Below are 22400 nucleotides of genomic sequence, written 5' to 3' on the forward strand. Positions count from 1 at the left end.
CGCCGGCTTGCCTTGTTCCCCCCAAAGTAAATGATGCACAGGCACCGTGCAGGTCACCGTCTCTCAGTTCTAAAGCCCACGTGCCCATTTTAGTGGCTTTTAAAGGTGGTCGGGGGTCTGCATCGGCACTCTGACCGGTCCGCAGCTCCATACGCAGGGAATTGTAGAGAACTGCGTGTCCTGACACCCGTCTGTCGTAACAGCATTAAGGGTTTTTAGCCATTGTGCTCAGGTCGCTCTCTCAGGAGCAGCCTTTGCTCCCCACATGCATCAACAAGCCTTGAGTGCTCAGGACCATGCTGCTAGTTCACTGGCCGTGTTTTCTTGGACCACTTTTGTTAGCGACTAACTATTGTATACCCGGAACACCCAACAAAACCTGCTGTTTAAACACGCTCTGACTCAGTCTCCTAGTCGTCACGATGTGGCCCTTATCAAAGTCTTCAGATCCACATGCTTTCGGACTATTCATTTGCTGTCTAATGTATCCCATGATCAATATTATTCACGTCACCTGTCTGCAGTTTCGATGTTGCAGCTGATCTGGATATGATGGTGCACAAGATGTAATTATTTAAAAGTCCCTCAAAAGTGTGCTTCGGTACAGTGTTGTTAAAGCACAATACAACACTGGGCTGTAGTCCTGGATTTATACCGCCTAACTGTCGAATGTTCCAAAAACACGAGACTTTATCATCAGTGGTAGATATAATTAGCCAGTGCCAGTAGGTGTGGTCTCACTGTGGATGTTTCTTGGCTTTGCTTTGGGATTTTTTAAATTATTTTTCCGAAGGCCACCTGGCCCTTGAGGCAGGGTTTGTTGTGTTGCTGTGCCAAAGTAAATGTGGGAGGCACCTTTTTACTTTCCAACAGCACAGAACACACAAGTACCTACAATGCACAACACAAACACGAGTTTTACTGATGGGTCCATTTATTAAAGCTCGCTTGCGAGTCCGAGTGCCTGCGGTGTTCAGCTGATCTGACTGGTGCACTTGCAGGAAGCCGGACACCAGGAGGCCACGTCCTTGTGGCTGCAGTCCCACTGCTGCTTCAGCTCGGGACAGTTGCTGTACTGATCCGTGGAGGGACAAGGGTTGGCTGTGGGAGAGAAAAGAGAAGGCATGAGTGACAGCACAAAAAAAAAGAATAAATAGATTTCATTTAAGTTAAAAGAAAGGCAGATCAAGAATTATTTACATATTTTTGGACCATAAAGCAAAATTCTAGTCACAGTTTTCGTCTAAACAAATGTTCAAAACTGCCAAAAAGACATAAAACGTTTAGTCTACTTGACACTGAAACACTTTTTCAAGCTGGTATCGTCTAAGTTGATTGTGGACATGTCTCCACAAATGAAGCTCTTTGTCCCTGTGTGCATCTACAAACTGTAATCTGGCTTTCTTTGGGTTTCTTCTGGAGTGATGTCTTCTTCCTCTCTGAGCAGCCTTCCAGCCCATGCCGGTACAGGACTGGTTCCACTGTGGATAATGACTCTCTGACCAGCTTCAGCAGCATCTTCACAAGGTCTTCAGCTTCTGTTCTGGGGTTGATTCGCACATTTCAACCAGAACACTTCATCTCTGGGAAACAGAACCCGTCTCCTTCCTGAGCGCTATGATGGCTGGACATTCCCATGGTGGTTATACTTGATATAATTGATTGAACAGATGAACGTGGAACCTTCAGGCATCTGGAAATTGTATCCAAGGATGAACCAGACTGGTGGAGGTCCACAGGTCTCCTCCTGATGTCTTGGCTGATTTCTTTAGATGTTCCATGTTGCCACAAAAGGAAGCAGTGTGTTCGAGGTGAGCCTTAAAGTACATCCACAGGTGTGCCTCCAATTAACCTATCAGAAACTTCCAAAGCCATGACATCATCATCTGGGCTTTCCCAAATAGTTTGAAGGCATCTTAGTGGATGTAAAAAAAATCTCTAAAAAATATTATCTCTCTTATTATTCTGGCATTTAGCAAATATAAATAATGTTGGTAATCCTCACTGACCTAACACAGGAAAAGTTTAGTCTGATTTAATGTCAGATAGTGAGAAAAAAAAAGTTATGTGTCCTTTTATACAGTGATGTTAAGTTCTGGTTTCAGCTGTACATACATACATAAATGTTTAACACCTTTTGAACTGTTCACAAATAAGAAACATACCATAACTCAAGCGAGGGCGCTGCTCGGATTAGAGTTGTGTGTCGTTCAAATGTCTCTTCCAGTTATTCTGGGGACAGAAAATACATCATTGGTTCTCAGTAGGCAGAGTCAAACAAAAAACAAAAAACATATTCATTGTTTTCTGTTAATGCTTTCAGTTTTGTTAGTTTTTTTCTTTCCAAAACTTCATTTATCATTAATATTAATGAAATAATTCATGTCTATTGTGTACAGGACAACTCCAAGCTACCACTTTCAATAAGAACACTGGACTAAAGCACCGTATTTATTACTCACTGCACAGTTTGTTGTCGCAAGAGTTGCGGCAGTCGGCGCAGGAGGTTCCTGACTTGTAGGGGTTCGTGAAGTTGTAGTTCCCGCTGTAATGTAGGCCAGACCATCAAATATTAAACACAACAGCAAAGACTCAACGTGTCACGAATATCCTCTGAGAAAGCAGAACGTATTTAAATGACCATTTAATGGCCACTCAGCGAGGTGTAGGAAGACAGATTTAATGCAAATTGCACATTTCTCCTTATTGCATGCATCACAGCGCTTTAGTTGCATCCATGATATTCAAATCAGAAAGTGTTCCTGATGGTAATTTTTAACATAAGTTGTACTAGAATAGCACTCAGAGTAGGCTGTCGTGGTTTGAAGTGTATAATAACTATGACACAGAAAGAGAAAACATCAGAAACAGGATGAAAAGCAGGATGGTTATTCGACTTTGTTATGTTCTTTCTACTCAGATGTGCAGCAGGTTCACGGCTTGGATTCGTTTAACTCAAACAACACATAAAATCTGTCACGTATATTAACTTGAAGTGAGAAAACATGCACTTTTCATCAGGCATCAGTATTGCAAAACGCTTGGTACTCACGGTGGACAGTAGTGGCAGACGTAGAAGTACTTGTATTTGGAGTTGGGACAGTAGGCCCTGGCACAGCCGATCTTGTTAGAAGTGGCCCAAACAATCTGTGCAGAGACAAAAAACGAGGTCAGACCTGCAGAACTACATTCACTGTTTGGACAAATGAATCTTCTTTGGGCCTTTTTTAAAATGTTGTATTTTTAAGCAGATGGTGGCTAATTAGCACATAAATTATTCAGAAGTCCTTAAACAAGCTGCACCTGGGTGAAGTGTCCGACCACTCCTCCGTTGACAGATCCCACTCCATAGCGCCAGTCCTTCACCTCGTCGTACCACCGCTGGATAGCGCTGGTCCAGGTGTTCTTGCTGCTGGACATGTACAGATTTTCTCCACAGCCGCTAGCTGCAGGTAAAGAGCAGCAAGAGAGATTGTTCACCTTCTGTCAGACTTCCTAAACCCCATAATGAACATGTGCGCCACTCACGACTGCAAAGAAGAATGAAAACTGTCCTCGTACGAGCTGAACCCTGTCTGCCCTCAACTCTCATTTTTGAGGACAATTAGACACTAGAGGGTCACTTTAGTGAAACTTAATGGCTTCTCAGTGTATTGCTTTATCCACTAGAATATAAAGTTCTTTTTTAGAGAGAGATTATTCCTGAAGTGATGCTGATTCTTAAAGATGACCTGATTAGACTGAATGTCAGTCACCGATTAGCCAAATCTCCTGCCTCTGATGTGATGCACACTTCTGACCAACTACTGCAACTACAGAAGACTTAAAACAAAAAGAAAAACAGTCGTACATGGGGCAGAATAATTGGTGAAAATGTGTAACTGCAGTTTGTCTTACAGATATTTGCATTTGCAACTTGATTTGTGATATATTTCCTTCTTAAATATCATCGTCTCACATGATGTTCTACTTGGACTGCACGGAACCAGAGAACTGTTTCACATTTATAAATCTAGTCCAACACCACCACTAATTTAATTAACACCTCTTGGAAAGTAAAATAAAAAAAACTAACAAACCCCCTCCCCCCCATGACAATCCTTCTAAAAGTACACTGCAAAAGAGTATTCTGTAAAAAAATAAAAAATAAAATAAAAAACTGTGAAAATCCAACAGCCTTGTGCCAAAAAGTGTTAAAAATGGTCAAATACTGTAATTATTATTTTTTTAAATGGTTAAAATGATATCAGATAGCTGTAAACTAATGATATTTAATGGTGTCACACGTTGTAAAACAGCAATAATGAAGATGTTTAATGTGGACATCATGCATAGTATTTTATATTATACCTGATTTTGTGATTTTACTGGACACTATTTGTAATTTGAGAAGAAAAACCTGTAAAATAACAGTAAACTGTTGAAAAAATAACAGGTAACAACTGTTGTTTTGTTTTTGTTTTTGTTTTTTAAAGTCATATTTACAGGGTCGTATGTTTGGTAGAGCTGTCGGGTATAACAGAAATAACTGCTCTGTGAGACCACTGCTTACAACTTGCCACCATATTTTCTTCTCGTTTAATCACTGCAGAAACCAACTTCCTTGAGTGTAGTTGCCTCTAAACTCTATAGATGTGAATGATTTAGTCAGAGTCTCTACAATGTTCTCTTTAAAAACTAATGACTAAATAATCCCACCAGTCTGGGCTCCAGTGCAGAATCACAGCCACTATTACAGAAGATTTTTTTGCCTTTACTAAAAACAACAAACCCTCCTAACATAAGGATTCTTTGTCATTTCTGGCATAAAATACTCAAAAAAAAAAGATCTTTACGGGTCAAACATGCTGAGAAACTCTCACAGATTGTTTCGGTGGCGTGTCAGTGTGTCGGACTTCTGTAAGGTGTTTTTTAAAAAGCCAGAGAGGTGTTATGAGGAACTTACTGCTGATCTGTCTGGAGCTGGCAGGGCTGTGCTGCATGGAGCAGGTGTTGGCCCATTTCTGAGCGTTGGCTGCAGCCTCGTTGTTCCAGCTCTGCAGGGAGCAGAGGACAGAGCAGCCACTAAATCAGCACATGTCCACGGCTACGGCACGCTCACCGAATCATTTAGTTTTTCTTTATTAATCAAACCGATAAGATCAACGGGCAGTTCGTGGTCAGGTTAAAATCTTTTTATTGGCATCCAGTCAAGCACGCTATGCTTTGGAAATGATGAAATGATATAAACGGCATCCGTTAGGAAGTTTTTACCATTTTCTTCATGTTGCGAGCGGTGGGTTGGACTCCCCTCCTCAGGGCGTTATGCTTGTTCACAATTTCATTCTTCTCTGAGGAAGTGGTGAAGACGGAGCCTGAAAAAAGAAAAGAGAAAAAAATCAAAACGTATGAATGCATGGACAGAATCTCAGTGATGACTGATTATGAGTTGCAGTTACACTCACCCTCCTTCAGGTGTGATTTTCAAAGACGAGAGGGAAAACAACGGTTAGTTTACAGCACCATCCAGAAGTAAACTCTCACAAAAACGTACACACGATACGTAGAGGAGATCTGATTTTACTTACCCCCAGAGGCTCCACATCTGGCACCTGGAGGGCGGCAACGAGGCCGAGGGCACACAGGAAGGAAAAAATGTACAGAGACATGGCTAAATCCAGGACTGTCAACCTCCAAGAGCCACAGGTGTGATTTATATGCACAGGACCACACAGACACGTGGGAACTGAACACGCAAAATTTCAAGGACATCTTAGTTTATTTGGACCGAAGTGAAGATAGTGGAGCACCTGTGAAACGTCCTTGGTGACAAATGGAGAACTGCAGCTCCGTGTTTGCGCTGCACATCTGTGATAAAGAGTCACAGCGATACCTCGAAAACAGCAGATATCAGTAGCATTAAATACTAAAGTAAAAGTGGGCATGTTAATAGATTTGCCAGCTTGTGGGAAACTTTTTGACAGAACAGCGTCGCTAAATCTCCGCAGAGGTTACACAACACTGCCCACAGTAAAGATAGCAAATGATGATTTAAGTGTGTATTACCTCGATGTTTGTGTCCATACAGCTTTCAGATTCAACCTTATCGTCAAGACAAATTAGCTTTGCAGTCAGAGAATAACACAGAGTACATGCTGTTGGGAGTAGAGGAGCTTTGAGGAGCTTTGAGGTGTCTCCTGAGGAACCATTCAGAAAGGTTCTTCTTCAGGGTTCCATTTTGAACCTTGGCATCAGCGTCAAGAGTCTTTTGTGGACAAATCTGTCGGCAGAAAGATCCTAATTTGCAAAATCATTCTCTACAACTTGTATTTAGTCGTTATTATTATTATTATTGTTCAAAAGAGCGCCATAATTTAATGCCAAAAAAACTACAAACTGCCATCTTGCAGGTGTGAAGTGTCCCGACAGCTAACCCTGTAAAGAATCCTCCAGGAACCTCTTTTGTCTTATTAGAGGTTCTTCCAAAAACCTCTTCGCCACATGGAGCTGGAAAAGGTTCCTCCAGGAATCCTCCAAGCAAGCAGGGTTCAGTAAATAGTTCTTAGAGGCTTTGCTAATTCTAAAACAGTAGGAAAATAAAAACATACAGTCCTGATCAAAATCTGAAGACCACCTAAAAAAATTGCATGAATTTGCATTTTGCACTGTTGGATCTTAGGAAGGTTCTAAGTAGAGCCTCAAAATGCAGAAAGAAGGAATGGGAACAAGAGACCAAAGGTTGTGAGCAGGCAATTTATTGAAAACAACAATTCAACTCAAATCTCTCTCTTCATTGCTCGTCAATGAGTAAATTAATAAAAATACAAAACTAGTAGCATTAATATACTTTAGGTAATAAAAGTACAAGTGTTCAGGATTTAAAAGTCATCACCTTAATGATGCTGCTTGTAATTGTAATTATACGGCTGGATAACTTTAACACTTATTTAAATCTGTAATCTATTTGTAAAAGTGTTATCTCTGAATTGTCGTGGAGCTCAAGAGATGTGAAGGAGCAGAAAAATAAAACTATAATTCTGTATGACACCTCAGTAAATGGACGACAAGATTAAATGTGATGCTTTGTTGTAGCTTTAAGTGCTTAACATGGCATGTAATGTGATATTAAATAAAAGCAAAAACACTGTATAACGGAGGAACCTGAATGATCATTTTCTATGAGTTTGATCCATTGTTAATATAAAAGCATTGATTATTGCAGCTTTAACTGAAGGATCTGAACACATGTCGTCCACAGTATCGCCGTTCAGCCTGGACATCTGAGGCTAAAGGCCTGAATGCTTTATTAATAGCACCACATCTCAATACTTTTTTGTTTGTTTGTTTGTGCCTTAGACCACAATCACATCTCAGAGCTGCTTAGTATAGAAATTCTAAAGGTGGGAGAGAAATGTTTTTATGATACCTTCCTCTGATACATAAATACAAATAACAGCCATTATAATAAAGGGGATGTATTTATTAACACTGAGGGGCAAAGAGGGAGGAAAATGCAATACAAGTTCAAGTCAACGATAAAAATATGTTCTGAGGCACAAAGAAAAGCAGATAACGGCAGAAAGAAAAGAACACCTTCACATAAAGGGCAGCTTTGGAGAAAAACGTTTAAGCTGCTAAAAGAGATGAAAAACACAACCGCCATCCGATACTCGTGGCTTCATAGATTTAAAATGATATCTTAAAGCTTTGGTAAAGTCAGTCTGAGGTTCCAAAACACTGCTCGCTGCAACAAGAAGTTTTGTTTCTCACCACTTGGCAGCGGTTTTGGTCTGTTTTCATGCTTTGTCGTGCTCACCAGCTGTCTGGCCGCTACGACACACAGCTGTACAGTCATCCAGTTATGCTTTTACTTTCACTCTGTGCCATAGTTGCATTCACTCAGACTTTTACAGCAGAGCTTCACTGACTGAACTTGACCTATCAGATCTGGGGTGACCATTTAGACTTCAGGGGTGATCATGGCTCCACCCAATCTGATAATAACTGGTTTAAAGAAATACAAACAAGCAAGACTGTTGTAGTCAGCCATGAGGTGCAGTCAGACTGCTCTGCACAGCGCTGTGCCAGTGCTAGAATTTGCTTTTACAGTACTTTCACACAGTACCATTCACTCAAACTTTTAGATCAGAGTTTCATTGAATGAACTTGAATTATGAGATTTGGGATGATCATGGCTCCACCCAATCTGATAATGATTGGTTTAAAGAAAAAGAAGCAAGCAAGAGTGTTTCTCACGGTGGCCGATGAAGGCCAATGACATGCATACACATGAATGCGTTGCATAAACAGAAACCTGCTGCAAAAAGAAAATGCTGCATTAGAAAAAGATGATATTTTTGTATGATTTGGCCTGTCATCCACACAAAAGCACAAACGATCCTTTCAAAAACCTCCGACCAAAGTGAAGATTTCTGAATCCTCCATTTACGCGTCTGCATGTGGACGTCAGGAACCGGGGTTTTAGGTTTTATAACGTCACTGCCTGCCACAAAATCTGTTCTTACATCACATATGCGACCTGTGTTTACATTTGGAAACAGCACGGATGCCCTCAGAACTGTGTTGGCGTTGTCTCTGGTCCAGGCCCAGATACTGCTCCAATTACAAGACTGACTTTAAGGACGGTTATATTATGAGCTCGAGAAATGGAAGCTTACTCTGATTGGACAGGATTTGGGGAACTACTGCCACCTGAAGGTTCTGCATGCTTATGAATGTGCTGAACAACACACTTATGGTGTGGTGAATTTTTTTTCTAAAAACAAGGTGATGTGTGTGTGTGTGGGGGGGGATATTCGGTTTTATAAAAACCCTGCTAACTGTGGACAAGGCCTCAGTGTTGCATTCATCCATCATCTCTACACACTTAATCCTCATGGGGGGCTGGAGTCTATCCCAGCTGACTCAGGGTGAAGGCAGGTTCACCTGGACAGGTAACCAGTCTATCACAGGGCTACACTTAGAGACAGACAACCAAGCACACTCACATTCACACCTACAGACAATTTACAATCACCAATTAACCTCAGCATGTTTATGGACTGTGGGAGGAAGCCGGAGAACCCGGAGAGAACCCACGCTGCACGGGGAGAACATGGAGACTCCACACAGAAAGATCCCGGGTGTCCTCACCACGAACCAGCAACCTTCTTGCTGCTTGGCTACCAACTGACCCACCTTGCAGCTCCTGTTGCAGTCAGTGAAACTTTTATATCAGACTTTCAGGTCAGATCTGAGGCGGCCAATAAAAATTTAGGGACAGCTGTAGCTCCGCCCAATATGGGTTGGATTGGTTTAAAGAAATATAAACTAGCCTGATCATCCCCCCTGTAGCAGCATAATAAGAAGGTGCAGCCAGACCATTCTGGACAGAACAGACTGACTCTGAGAGACTAACAGCGATGGAAACATATTTTGTTCTTTTGTTGCTGTCATCTGCTAAGTTCTCATGAGGCTTGTTTTTTTGTTTGTTTTTTTTTAATTGGGCATTCACTGTGATATTAATGGGGGACATGGGTTGAACATGCTTTGCAGAGAGCACAGTTTGTCACATTTGTAATTAGAAATAAAACGGTGCAATTATGAGGTTTGAATGAAACGGGGCCCTCTGTGTTTGCCTCCACCGAGGAGCACCTCCAGAACAAATGCACTCCTATTGTTGCATTTATTAAAAGCCCGCGTGTTATTTCCTATAAAGCTGCTGGTGCCATTAATTATTGCAGCACATTTGTACAGCGTGTTCGTCTGCTCCCCTCCTGCGATAAACACTTGTAGGTACAACCTGCACTGCGCATGCGCCCTTCCTCCCGTATGCGCTCGCAGACATCATCACAGGTTGAAGTGAACATCCTCGTCCGCCAGGAGGGTTTGTTTTATTTATCTCTGCCCTGCTTTTTTTTTTTTCCTCCGTTCCTTCGCCGCCGCTGCTGCTTTCTGCCGCCGCGACAACAACAGCAGCAGCAGCAGCAGCACGGAGGAAGCAGAAGCCATAAGATGAAGAAACGCTATGTGGACGCGAGCAGGCTACGGAAGATGAAGAAGCTGAAAATCACGGAGAAGCTGTCTGAGAGGTAGCGAGCAGCGCCGCGAGCCGCGTCGCCCCGGCGGCGGCGGCGGCGGCGGCTTTTGTTGTGTGTCCGTCTTTGTGTGAATTTCAGCCGTCGTCATCCCGCTCACCTGTCTGCATCCCGTCACTTTCAGCCGGGCTCACACCGACCCGTCCGGGAGCAGTACCGAGCCCCACTGCGGCTGAATTCAGCAGCAACCAAAAAAAAAAATAAAAAAAAAATGTGGAGTTACTTCATCCTACATTGTTTACAGGAGAGACGAGAAAGCAGCAGCTGTGCAAGTTGACGTCGGCCTGCTTCGGCTCCAGTCTGCTTTCACACTGGTTCCTCCATCCACTAAAAATATTCTCATGTGCATCCTCTCCTACGTGCCCGAAGGGAAGCAGCTCGTTTTGCACATAAAAGCAGAATTTAAAAACCCTCCAGACAAGAAAAGAATGCCACAGAAGAAAGAAACCACTTGTTCTGAGTGTGCATCTTTTCCACAGAAGCAGGACAAAGCCGTGATATTTCTACGGGAGGTTGAACCACTGCCTTGTTCTGAGGATATTTTCCTGAATTTGCAATCTGGCCACTTCTAAAATCCTGTCTCTTTGTGTGCTTTCTTGCTCTCTTCTCACATCATCTGCACGCTTGACTGCTTTGATAGAACTGTCAGACATATTGGACGTATTGATTCTACTGGAAATGGCAGATTTTAACTTGCATGATGAATTTTGGATGATGTTATGATCCTTTTTATCTCTTTCCCCCACTGTTTAATAATAAATACTGCTTCCGTTTGCTGTCACTTTTTCAGATTTTGGTACTTAAATTTAAAAATACCACATGGATGCATTGAAATTCACTCCTCCAGTAGCATTATTAGGAAAATTTGAACTTGTTTTACGGATTTGCAATGCTGTTTGAAGTGCCTTTTTAACCTAAATAGAGGGTTTTATTGTTGTTGAATGACTTGCACGCTTGTCAGCTGTGTAAAAATGCAACCGAGTGTTCTTAAATTGAACATAAAAGAGGAATTTATATCCCCTCTGCCCCTCTCATTCCTCCAGATTAAATCGTTTAATTTGTAATACATTTATTCTAATGTGCACGTTTGACACCTTAAACACAAATACCCGTGAGATAAATTAAAGTACGTCAATTAAATGTGAAATTAAAATCATGTGAAGTTGCCGTAGGATGCTGTGGTGCTCCCTCTCTCCTCCGGATGAAATATTGCCATGGTTACCAAACAAAGAAGGGGCGATGTGATAGCAGCCTATGGATGAGCAGAACAAAGGAGGAAGCCACAGCTCCTGTTTGGCTTGTGGTCGCGTAATAAAATGAGGGAACAGTCATTGTTCTTCAGTGCCGCCGTTTAAAAGGACACGCTGTATTTTCCACATGCAGCTGCTCAATTATAGGTTTAGTGTCGTATTTAAATGTGTGTTTAATGTGTGAATCGGGGGGCTTGACTGTGTCCCTTTATTTGAATGCATCCACGTGGTCACACATGAAGATGGACTTTTTTTTTCTTCTTTTTGCCGTTTTTTAAAAAATGATTTCTGCCTCTCTTTGCAGCGCGTACACTTTCCTGAAGTTCATGGTGATGTGGACGCTGGTGCTGTTGGCAGATTTCATCCTTGAATTCAGGCTGGAGTATCTGTGGCCATGCTGGCTCTTCTTTGGGAGCGTGTACACCACTTTCCACTGCCACGGGCTGGTGAGGACTCCTGCTGTGTGGTTTCATATTGCGTGCGGTGGCCTGATGGTGATAATCCAGCCACTGCTGTGTAGTAGTCTGCTGACATTTAAACACACGGACACCATGAATGAATTTAGTGCATTTTACTAAAGTGTGTTCTTTCTGTTTTTCTTGTGTTTGTTTTCAGGTTATTTGTGTTGTTTTTGTTTGTGCTGCCTTCACGCTGGACATCTTTTGTTTAATTTTTGTTCCTTTGCACTGGCTGTTCTTTGTGGCGAGCACCTATGTATTATTCAATTACATATGGCACACAGGTGAGTGTGTGGTTCACTTCATTGCACACACACACACACACACAATGTTCCCCTCATAATAATTAATCTGTGTAATGGTGGTTTTCTAGTGAGCTGCACAGAATTTGATTTGAAACAAGCATCTCTCCATCATCTGACTGTTTAATATTTGTCTGTAGAAAAAGGCATCTGTATATCGACGGTGTCGCTGTGGATCCTGCTGGTTTACACCGAGGCTTCACTTCGGCTCAAAGACCTTAAAACCTCTCATGCCAACCTGTCTCATCTATTTGCTGCACACTGGTATGTTTATTGGACACAAATGTGCCTTTTAATACCCTCGTTAAACAGATTTATGACAGTGGAATTGAGCTAATAGCGTATTTTATGATGCCCGGCCTGTTTGTCTGCACCATTGATTACATCTATGGATTAAATTCATCTTTTCACCCCCGCTGGCTAATGACTGTGTGGGATGCTCAGGTGTACAGATCCTTTATTAGAGTAATAATTAATGTCAGATTCTGGTGCTGTTTGTGATAAAAACCAAGCATTTGTCCTGTTGTGTATTCTAACTGGCCTGTTTTCCGTCTGTGTTCTCCTTCAGTATCGGATATCCTGTAGTTTATCTGGGGTTCGATGCCACCTGCTACTTCACCAACATCTTTAAGCTGCGCATACAGAAAGCCGTGCAGAGCGAGAACGACTTCCACATGCACCTCCTTCAGCACTCGCTCCCTCCGGGCCTGCAGGTTTACCCCAAGACTGCCGCAGATGGCAGTAAGTCGGTGCACCTGCACCATCCAGGCATTTACATTTTTACAATCTGCAGCTTTTTTTTTTTTTGTTAAACTTTCTTTTTGTTTGAGTCGTACTTCTTTTTCTGCTGACTTCTGAGATCACAGGTGTCAGTGTCTGGAGGTGATGCTTTACTGTTTGTCTGATCCCCAATCATGGCAGCGACTCAGTGCAGACGTGAGCTGCTTAAAACAACAGCGTTTTTTTCAGCAGGTGACAACATACAATAGCAAAGCTTCCCAGCTGGGATTGAAACAGGAACGTTAGAGTTATGTGGTGTGCATCTTAACCACCAGACTCTTGTGAAGTGGGTGTTGGTTGAACCCGTACAGTGTTATCTAAAACCATAGAATAAAACAAGACAGACATTTAGTTTATTAGAAGACTATTATTAGTATTATTTAAGTTCTCATACTTGTTTACACACAAATCCACATAAATCAGTTCACTCTGATGCTGCACTCTCGTTGTTTAGGCACTGAGGTGGAGCCTTTGTGAATAAAACTTACATTAAACTCTTTTTGTTAGATTCAAGCTGCAGTAAACTCTACTAAGTGTCATCTGAAGCAGCTACTTGCTCAGTGAGGAAGGGCAGACATGTTTCTATCACATCATGTGTTCTTATCTGGTCTTAATGGGGTACTCCAGGCTGCCCAGGTACTTAAAGTTCGGGGACCCACAAGAGACAGATTTAAGGAAGAGCTGTTAAAATCCAAGCATCAGGTTCTGTCTTTAAGGCGTCGTATTGGCCAAGGTTAAAAAACAGTGTTTCCTAATTTCCTAATTTACTTCTTTAGATGCTCCCTCGAGAACCACCGAAACCAGATGGATTTATCAGTGTCCCAGTACTGATCCGTCTCAGATATATTCGTATCTGCATGTGTGTTGTCTGGTGTGCAGCAAAATGAAAAGAAAGATGCCGGTTAAGAAACGGAGTCATGACACAGTTTGTCCAGCAGGGCGGCTCCAACCCCATCGCTTACGATACTCTCAGCTAACTAGCTTGTGAAATACGTTGCTGGAAAGTTAATAAATAGTGAAGCCATTCAGTGTTTCCTTCACAGTATTAGTCTAAAATCTGTATTTGATCGACTGGATGTAAAGAACTTTGGTCAGTGTGTCAGTATCAGAAAGTTTTCCTTCTTCCTTCTTGGTGTCATTTATGTCACTGTTAATTCAAAGCTGACATTGTTTGAGATTTCTTTGTGATGAAAACTTTGCAGTAACCGAGTCAGTGAACGTAACTGTCTTTGTTTAATTGTCACACCTAAATAAACTAGTTAGCTTTGTGTATTAACATTACATTTGACTAGTTGGTTTTGACACGAATATGATTGTGTCGTGAATATTTTCCTCGATCTCAGGTGCAGTGATACAATCCAGACGAGTCATTAAACTCTAATCATACAACACCAACACTGGCTTTGGTTAATGTCAAGTTGTCATAACTAATAAATCAATTAAGGTGACGTCACTGACTGACACCTGATGACGTCATGTTTTTAAGGTCAAGCTGGCATCATAGTGGAGCGATGATGTTGACTTTTTTTTTTCTACCATTCATGCAGGTTCAAAATGGAAGATCAAGCCCGAGTCGAGTCAGTACCAGTGTCAGAACGGTGCTGTGGTGGCCCACGATGAGGCCCACACCGTGGACTGCCTCCAGATCCGCAGTGAGGAGAGAGCGCCAGAGAAGGCGTCGCAGGAGGCGAGGTCAGCCGAATCGAACCGGCGGCCGTCGTCATCCAAACCCGGTGCGGCCGAGTCCAAAGACGTGCTTCACAGCGGGGCAGGAGGACCGGAACCATCATTAACCCCAGAAAACCTACCTCACGAGGAGCACGGCGGCAAAGCCACACGGGCGCCGAAGAGCTCCTCGCCAAAAGCCCGCAGAGGCAGCACGAACACTCCTTCCCCTCCTGCAGGAAGGACGGAGAAGAAACAGAGATCCAGCTCAAAAACAATCAGCCCCAACAGGGATGCAGCAGATAAGAGCGCGGCGGCGGCTCAGAGCTACCACGCTGAGCAGATAAGCAAGTATGCCACCATTCAGTTCAGTTCAGCTGAGCTTAAATATAAGCCTGCCACGGGTAAACCGGTGCTTAAAAAAAAAGTTGTTTTCTTATCCGTCAGGCTGGAGCAGGAGCTGAGGAGGCTGAAGGGCGAGCTGCAGACGAGTAGGCAGAGCGAGCAGGAGCTGCGTAGTCACATCTGCAACCTGACCAACAGCGAGCGGAGCCTGAGACCAGAAGTTTCCCTGCTCAGGCAGTCCAACATGCTGCTCCAGAGCAAGTGAGTGATCCGCCAAAGCCGCCGGGGAGAGCTCGTCTTCAGCTCCGTCTGTGGGCTGCTGTACACATTACATCAGTCTATAAATAACAAGCAGGCATGAATGCAGGTGGAAATGCTGCCGGAACGTATTAGACACACTAACAGCGTTTTTAGGTCGACAGGTATTGGACAGATTTTTTAGAGCAGGGTGCAGCTAAACATCACGCTAAGGTATTTTTGATACAGATATACATATATTTATATATTTCTTTCAAAATGCTGTGCTTGAAGCCTGGCTTATTGCCACTTGCAGCTGTATTTATTTTTATTGTAGATTATTTTTGGTGATTGATTTTTTTCCCTTATTTATCAAACAGCAGTAAAATGTCAGAAATAAAACCCGCGTTGATGCACTGAAAGTATTTCATCTGTACAGCAACGAGTCTGAAAGATGTTCAGTTTGTTGTCATACAAGACTTGGAAGAGCATTACTGGAAAATCAATTAATTAATTAATGGCTTGTTTTGGGTCCAGCTCGTATTCTACGTGCATCATTTAAACATTTTTGCATCTTCAGATCTTCAGATTTAACCGAGCTGAATGAATCAACACAAACCTGTTCTCATATTTTGCGTTTCATTTCTACAGCAGTAGAGATGTACCTCCACTCCCACATTTCCTCCAACATGTGACTCCACAGTTTTATCTGCAAAAACAGATTAGCACTCTAAGCACATTCAGAACAGGAGAAAAAATAAATGTAAAAATGGCTTGGTTACTTTCTGAGTTCATCCAGTCACAGAGGTTCTCCGAACACACTTAGCACATCAAAGCCTCGTTCACCAGCCGGAGGCTCCAAACCATGTTGGAGATGAGCACGTTATGCAGTTTTGATCAGCACCACCAGCTTTGATAAGAGATGCTCCAGTTTTTTAGAGGAAGGTGCTCTCCAGTGACTTGGCAACAACGAGGATGACGAGCAGCACGTTTAACATTTCATGTCTGTTTCTGAAGTCGGCTGAGACGCATCTCCAACACGTGGCGGTAACCCATTTGTTTACTGTCCTTGTTTGGCGTTGTGTCTCCTCTTCAGGATTCTGTGTTTGACTAAAACCAAGCAGAGGGACAAGCAGACCAGTGCGATGCTGGAGAAGAAGACCAGAGTGGAGGCAGAGGCCAGACTCTCTGCTGAGAAACAGTTGGCTGAGCTTCAGGCTCAGAAGCTGGAGGAGGCGGCGAGCACAGCGCGGAGTCTAACAAACAGGTAAATCACACCTGCCAGACCTTTAAATTCCCTGTTAGTGAGCTGATTTGGTGCCTGGAAAATTAATCTGCATCTACATTTGCATCCCACTGACTAAAATTAAACGCTGCTTTGGGTGTATGAGCCAAACATTTGAAGAAATAGTTTGAATTCTGCTTTTCTGCTTTCTTGCTGAGGGTTAGATGAGTAGATCGACAACAGTCTGTTCAAGGGGCAAAATCTGCTAATCTGCTCCCGTAAGGCTCATTAAGGAACACATTAATTGTTTAATTTGTGTTTCTTGACAGTTTTTAGCCAGGAAATAGTCCCACTTAACATGTTTTTTATAGATAAACTCTGAACCCCCAGTAGATCCTGGATGTCTTTTTTCTGCTCCGGTCACATGTTCACTCGCTGCATTATAAAGTCCTGCACCTTGACGGAAACAGCACCATCACGGCTAGAGAAAGAGAGAGATGTTTTTTTTTTTTTTACTGTAAGACACGATTCTAAATCATAAAAATGGAAAAAATAAAATTATTTGATTTCTTAGATTTTACAAAAATTAGAAAACTACATTTTTTCAAGTGTTAACATGTTTTACCAGAAAAATGTTGACTCCACACACGATGGATGCGTCACCACATTTTTAATCTGAGTATTTATATTCTCCTCTGAGTCACTAATGACTTCACGGCTGCACTGAGGAGCACAATGCTTTTTGTTTTTTGCAGGATGTGGTTACTGCAGGATATTTTTGTGAAGTTTTTTTTTACATGAGACGCACATAATCAAGACATTCTGATCATTTTAGACTTAGTTTAGGTTCATTTTCCTGATGGAACAGCTCAACACTGATGACTGCCATTCTGGCAATTTAAAAAAATAAGAAAGAAGCATGTGTTTTAAACCCACCGGGCTGATTTAGAGGGTTATAAAGATTGAATATTACATTTTGGACGGAGCCAGAGAAGCTGTTACTCCCAGTGTTTTTGCTAAGCTAAGCTAATCGACTACTTTCCCTCATCAAACTTTCTGCAAGAAAGCAGACAAGCAACACGTAAAACTAATTCTTTAATGCATATTTCTCATGTTTGCTCACTGTTAACATGTTCTTTTATACTCATTTCATTAAATGTGCTGAAAATGGGGGAAAAAACAAATGTACAAAAACTGCAAATGAAATGTCATGTTTCTTTCTGTGTGAACTGGTCTTCATTTCTAACCAACCCCCCCCCAACCTCTCACCACTCAACGCTGTTATTTTCTCCGTCTCCTACACCAGGCAGGAACACTGTGAAACCCAAATGTTAAGGAAAAGGGTTAAAGATCTAGAGACAGAGTACAAACAACTGCAGCTGGAGTGTCAAGTGAAAGAGAGTCGTGTGGTAGATCTAGAGAGTGATGTTGAGGTATCCTTTTACTCTCTTTGGGAATGAACTTGTGAGTTTAAGTGTCTGTGAGTCTCCAGTGGTCCAGTACTTGGTCGTCGTCAGTTTGAGTAGCTGTTTGAGTTTGTTTTTATTTTTTTATGTGTGTAATTCTTTTTGTCGTAAAATAGACATTTGATTGGTTGTCATCGGGGGCATTTAGCGTGTTTGTAATCTTGTTTTATTTTGGCCTGCAGTCAACATATTGCACTTTGTCATCTACATCAGTATGCAGCATTAATGTATGGCTGTCTCTGTCCCACGTCGGGTGTTTTTGTCCTGCTGTGTGGTATTTGATTTCATTTTAGCGACATACCCTCCATGAAGCATGCTGAAACAGAAGCCTGGTCTCTCATGAGAACATTGCACTACCTTCTACAGTTCAGGCCACCTTTCACAAAATGATGTTAACACAGAAAGAATCATCTTTCAAAGGATCTCACTGTTAATGTGCAGCTTCCATGTTTTTTGAATGGCTGGCCGCTTCATCGTCCGTGTGTGGAACCCGTGTTGCTCTGTGGCGCTGCTTTGGTTCCCCGAGTGAATCCCCTCAAACTGTCCATGAACACAACCTGAAGCTCTGAATGACAATTTAAAAAAAGAAATAAATAAAGATACTTGGGAAACCAAAGCACCGACTCCCTCGGGTGGTCGCCGCAGGAGGCGCCGCTGCCGCTCTGATGTTTTGCTCTTGTTCTCACTGCTGATGTTGTTTTTGTTGGACTCAGGCTTTGGGAAAGTACCGCTGCGTGGAGAAAGAGACGGACATGCTGCTGTCCACTCTGTCGGCCATGCAGGAGAAAGCTCAGCATCTGGAGTACAACCTGAGCGCCGAGACTCGCATCAAACTGGACCTGTTCTCTGCCCTGGGAGACGCCCGCAGACAGCTGGAGATCGCTCAAGGTTCAGACTCTGCTCCTGAAATGAATCGATTGCATTGTCGCCCTGTAGAGCTTCATTTAGCTCAGCTCAGCTCAGACTGTATTTGTAGAGCACGTTTAAAACAACCACATTAAGAGCAAGATAGTCAATGAAAGCGATTACAAAAGCGATTACAATAAATAATAAATAACACTAGACGCTGCAAGGTGGCTCGGTGGTTAGCACCGTTGCCTCGCAGCTAGAAGGTCGCCGGTTCACGTCCCAGTGAGGACACCCGGGATCTTTCTGCGTGGAGTCTCCATGTTCTCCCCGTGCAGCGTGGGTTCTCTCCGGGTTCTCCGGCTTCCTCCCACAGTCCAGAAACATGCTGAGGTTAATTGGTGATTGTAAATTGTCCGTAGGTGTGAATGTGAGGGTGCTTGGTTGTCTGTCTCTAAGTGTCAAAATGACAAAAGCAGCATTTACATTTAAGTTCCTGTGACTCTTTTAACTGTCTGCTGAAGAGATCCGGTTCATTTTTAGTCCTGTGTGTTTGTTCACGTGTCCTCTAACAACATATCTGGAAAACTGGCATCGGATCAGACGTTTAATTTGAGTAAAAGTAGGCCAAGAAACAAGTGATGAGGTTCTGATGGATCCAATAGCACCACTTTGTGGCGACCAAGCGCTTCATGTTTTGGCTTGGCTCCTTCACCACCTCGCTGCTTTCAGTCAGACCACAAGTTTCCTCCAGACTTCATGAAGCTTATACATAATTTATTTGGATGACAAACCAAGTTCTGCATGTTTTACTTAATGTGTCGGTATCATATTTCTGCACCTTGCTGTCAGATGTTTTTTGGGTTCTCTCCGGGTTCTCCGGCTTCCTCCCACAGTCCAGAAACATGCTGAGGTTAATTGGTGATTGTAAATTGTCCGTAGGTGTGAATGTGAGTGTGCTTGGTTGTCTGTCTCTAAGTGTAGCCCTGTGATAGACTGGTTACCTGTCCAGGTGAACCTGCCTTCACCCTGAGTCAGCTGGGATAGACTCCAGTACTTCCTGTTACAGTTACTGGCTCTGATAGATGGTGGCATTTGGTTGATTTTAAAAAAGAAATCGATAACATGCCTTTCAAACCTGATGGTGAATTTGGTAGTTCAGAGAGTTAATCCACTTATAGGTCATTAGAGGCGTTTAGAGCCACAGTGTCCATATGGATGCACAAGAAGGTTTTCTGTCGATGGAGAATCATGAATTCTACATTTTCTCGCAACATAAATGAATAGAAATCCTGTTAGTGACACTCCGTACAGTATCCGTGTCCTCATGTGTGCTTCTGTGTGTCTGACAGATAAGGTGATGAAGCAGGACAGGGAGATCAGTGAGATGAAGCAGAAGATCGCGGAGGTGATGGCGGTGAGCCCCGGCGTGTCCTACATGGCTCCTCGTCCTCCGGTGCCTCAGTATCTCACCAAGCTGCTCAACTCGGAGCGCTACATGCTGAACCCGCGAGCGCTGATGTACCAGTGTCTGAAGAAATGAGGGGCGCCGTCGACTCCCCCTCCTCCCCCCCCAGGACCTCCCCGTCAGACCCGGCGGAGTTTATCACCAGAGCTAAACGACACGGTGACGTCGTCTACTTCCAGCCGCGAGTGGAACCGGAACGGGCCTCCACGAGTCGAACGCCTTCTGCTGCGCTGCCGGTGCTAACTTGATATTACCCTGTACATTTCCTCCCACGTGGGTCGAAGAGTTTCACTCCAAAATGAGGTATCTTAATATGCAGAGCTGCTCAAGGCACAGTTTTTATGTATCGTCGTTGAATCAGCAGAGAAAAGCACAACACGGCTGCTTGTCCAGAGCCTGTAGAGGGAAGATCTGACGCCTTCTGCTGCAGAACACAGGAACGAAATACAAAGTCCAGAGAAAACGGAACCCAAATGCCTCATGTTTGTCATCCGACGTAAACAGAGATGTTGGAAAACATGTCAACGTTTTTATTAAAGACACATTTCGCTGTCGTTCGATGTCACGAACGAGCTCCCCGCTGCAGCTGTAACATATTCTAAACCACTCTGTACAGTGTTATTCCAGGCATGACGGTGAAACGAAACATGATTTAAGTCCATATAAGTATTAAAAACTTTATTTAGGGAGTAAAATTTCTTTCAATTATCTCAAGAGTTGTCTTGATCTGCTGCAATATTGACTAAAACTCTGGTTTATTCCTTTGAGTCAAATGATTTTCAGTGTTTATTTGAGCAAAATCAAAAAACCTAATAGACTTTTTTTTTGTTATTTTACAGCAGACATTTTAATCTTGTGGTGGGAAAAAGCACAGCTGTTCCTGTTCTCATTAACAATGGCTGTTAGAGAGGCAGCACCAAGCAGCTAAATGGAATTCAGCCATTTTGTTTCTGAACACCTGAGCTCCTGTACAAAAAAAAGGAGGCTTTTAAAAAAGTAATTTAGCTTCTAAGCTGCCGTAGATTCTGTCAAAAAGCGTTGATTTACTTGAAAAATTGTGAACTGTATCTCAATATGAGAATAGAGAGATGAAAAATGATAATATTTAAGTCGTCTCCAAGTCCTAGTTAGTCGTGTTTATGGACTCACAGTGAATTTTAAATATCAAATATGTCTTTATTGGATAACAAAATACAGATATTAGATCCGATAGACGTTCCTCTCAAAGCATATTTAACTAAATTTGTAAGGCGAGTATGCAGCAAGATGTTCTTGTCTGTGCCTGTAAATAGAGAAATAAGATTATTTGAATTGTGCTCATCAAATTTTTAAAATGTCAGTGTTTTAGAATGAGACCCTTTGGAGCTGTTTGTCAGGCGTCGTCTTTGGGAGAACAGTTGTGTTGTTTTGTTGTCTGAAAGCCGAGGAGGCGCCGTAGAACTTCGAGCTGCGACTCGGCGAACGGCTACGTGTTGACGTTTGGCAGCTCTCGGCTCCACGGGGGGCAAAGTTCTGGAGACCCACTAGTTGTTTGATCGGACGGATTTGAAACGTCCGAGGGTTCAGTGTGAATAACAAGGAGCGACCAAACATGGCTCATGAATTTAATTACTGTGCCTATATACATTACTTTCAAACCGGGAAGTAAAACACGAGTTAAATGTGACAGAGTAATGTGTTTGAATTGAAGTGCTATGTACTGTTTTTGTAGTTTTTGTTCCATTTTTTTACTCACAGTGTACAGAATTGAAAAATACCCAAAAACACTCATGAACTGGATGTCGCCATTTTTTTGGTAGCTTTTTATTTAGAGCGTGTTTCTAGAGTGTTTTATATCCAAAAAAAACAATATTTTTTAGTCTCGCTGTACTTCTATTATACTGCTGTAATTTTGTACGGCAACGTGTTTGTCAGCATGAAATGTGTTTTATTCAACTGTTATTGGAGCACACATTGTGACTTTACGTACATGGATATACTTGTACAAGGGCTACCGTTTCTAAACATTTTGAACAAATAATTGTTAATTGAAGCAGCGACGCTCTGAGGCCAGAGGTCGCGGTCCTGGTACACCAGGATTGGGTTTTGTATAAATGATTTAAACTATTGCATCGTGTCTCGTGTGTGTGTTTGTGTGCAGATTATTTCCCTTTTCACAGTTTGGGTTTGGGATTTTACAGGAAACCTGTAGTTTGTGCTGGCCAAATTTCAGGTGTGTACGACCTTCCCTGTAGGAGGAGATAGATTTTGAAAATTGTCAAAAATGGGCAAAAGTCAGCCAA

General features: G+C 42.6%; 2 protein-coding genes across 2 annotated transcripts in view; one reads left to right on the forward strand and one right to left on the reverse strand.

Moving 5' to 3' along the window:
* Window positions 1-20193, forward strand: part of LOC103373845 (macoilin) — a 21979-nt gene extending 1786 nt beyond the window's left edge. The window contains 11 exon segments of the mRNA XM_074465736.1: window positions 9958-10070; window positions 11631-11772; window positions 11942-12068; window positions 12227-12350; window positions 12655-12827; window positions 14414-14882; window positions 14979-15137; window positions 16210-16380; window positions 17645-17771; window positions 18518-18692; window positions 20003-20193. Of these exon segments, the coding sequence (XP_074321837.1) occupies window positions 9958-10070; window positions 11631-11772; window positions 11942-12068; window positions 12227-12350; window positions 12655-12827; window positions 14414-14882; window positions 14979-15137; window positions 16210-16380; window positions 17645-17771; window positions 18518-18692; window positions 20003-20193 (1971 nt within the window).
* On the reverse strand, window positions 974-5648 carry LOC103373846 (serotriflin-like). Its single transcript, XM_008303852.1, has 8 exons — window positions 5568-5648; window positions 5445-5448; window positions 5254-5354; window positions 4946-5036; window positions 3304-3446; window positions 3053-3147; window positions 2463-2545; window positions 974-1101 (listed from the first exon to the last, which is right to left on the reverse strand). Exons 1-8 carry the CDS (start codon window positions 5646-5648, stop codon window positions 974-976), a joined length of 726 nt encoding a protein of 241 aa, XP_008302074.1.
* Window positions 20194-22400: the final 2207 nt, after the last annotated feature.

This window comes from Stegastes partitus, unplaced genomic scaffold (assembly GCF_000690725.1).
Source record: "Stegastes partitus isolate 25-593 unplaced genomic scaffold, Stegastes_partitus-1.0.2 Scaffold2080, whole genome shotgun sequence".
NCBI lineage: Eukaryota > Metazoa > Chordata > Actinopteri > Pomacentridae > Stegastes > Stegastes partitus.

Coding starts and splice junctions, on each gene's coding strand:
- LOC103373846 (XM_008303852.1), bottom strand. CDS start 5,648: ATGTCTCTGTACATTTTTTCCTTCCTGTGTGCCCTCGGCCTCGTTGCC. Junction 3,447..4,945: donor CAGCTCCAGACAGATCAGCA/GTAAGTTCCTCA, acceptor CTTTACCTGCAG/CTAGCGGCTGTGGAGAAAAT. Junction 1,102..2,462: donor TTGCGACAACAAACTGTGCA/GTGAGTAATAAA, acceptor TCTCTCCCACAG/CCAACCCTTGTCCCTCCACG.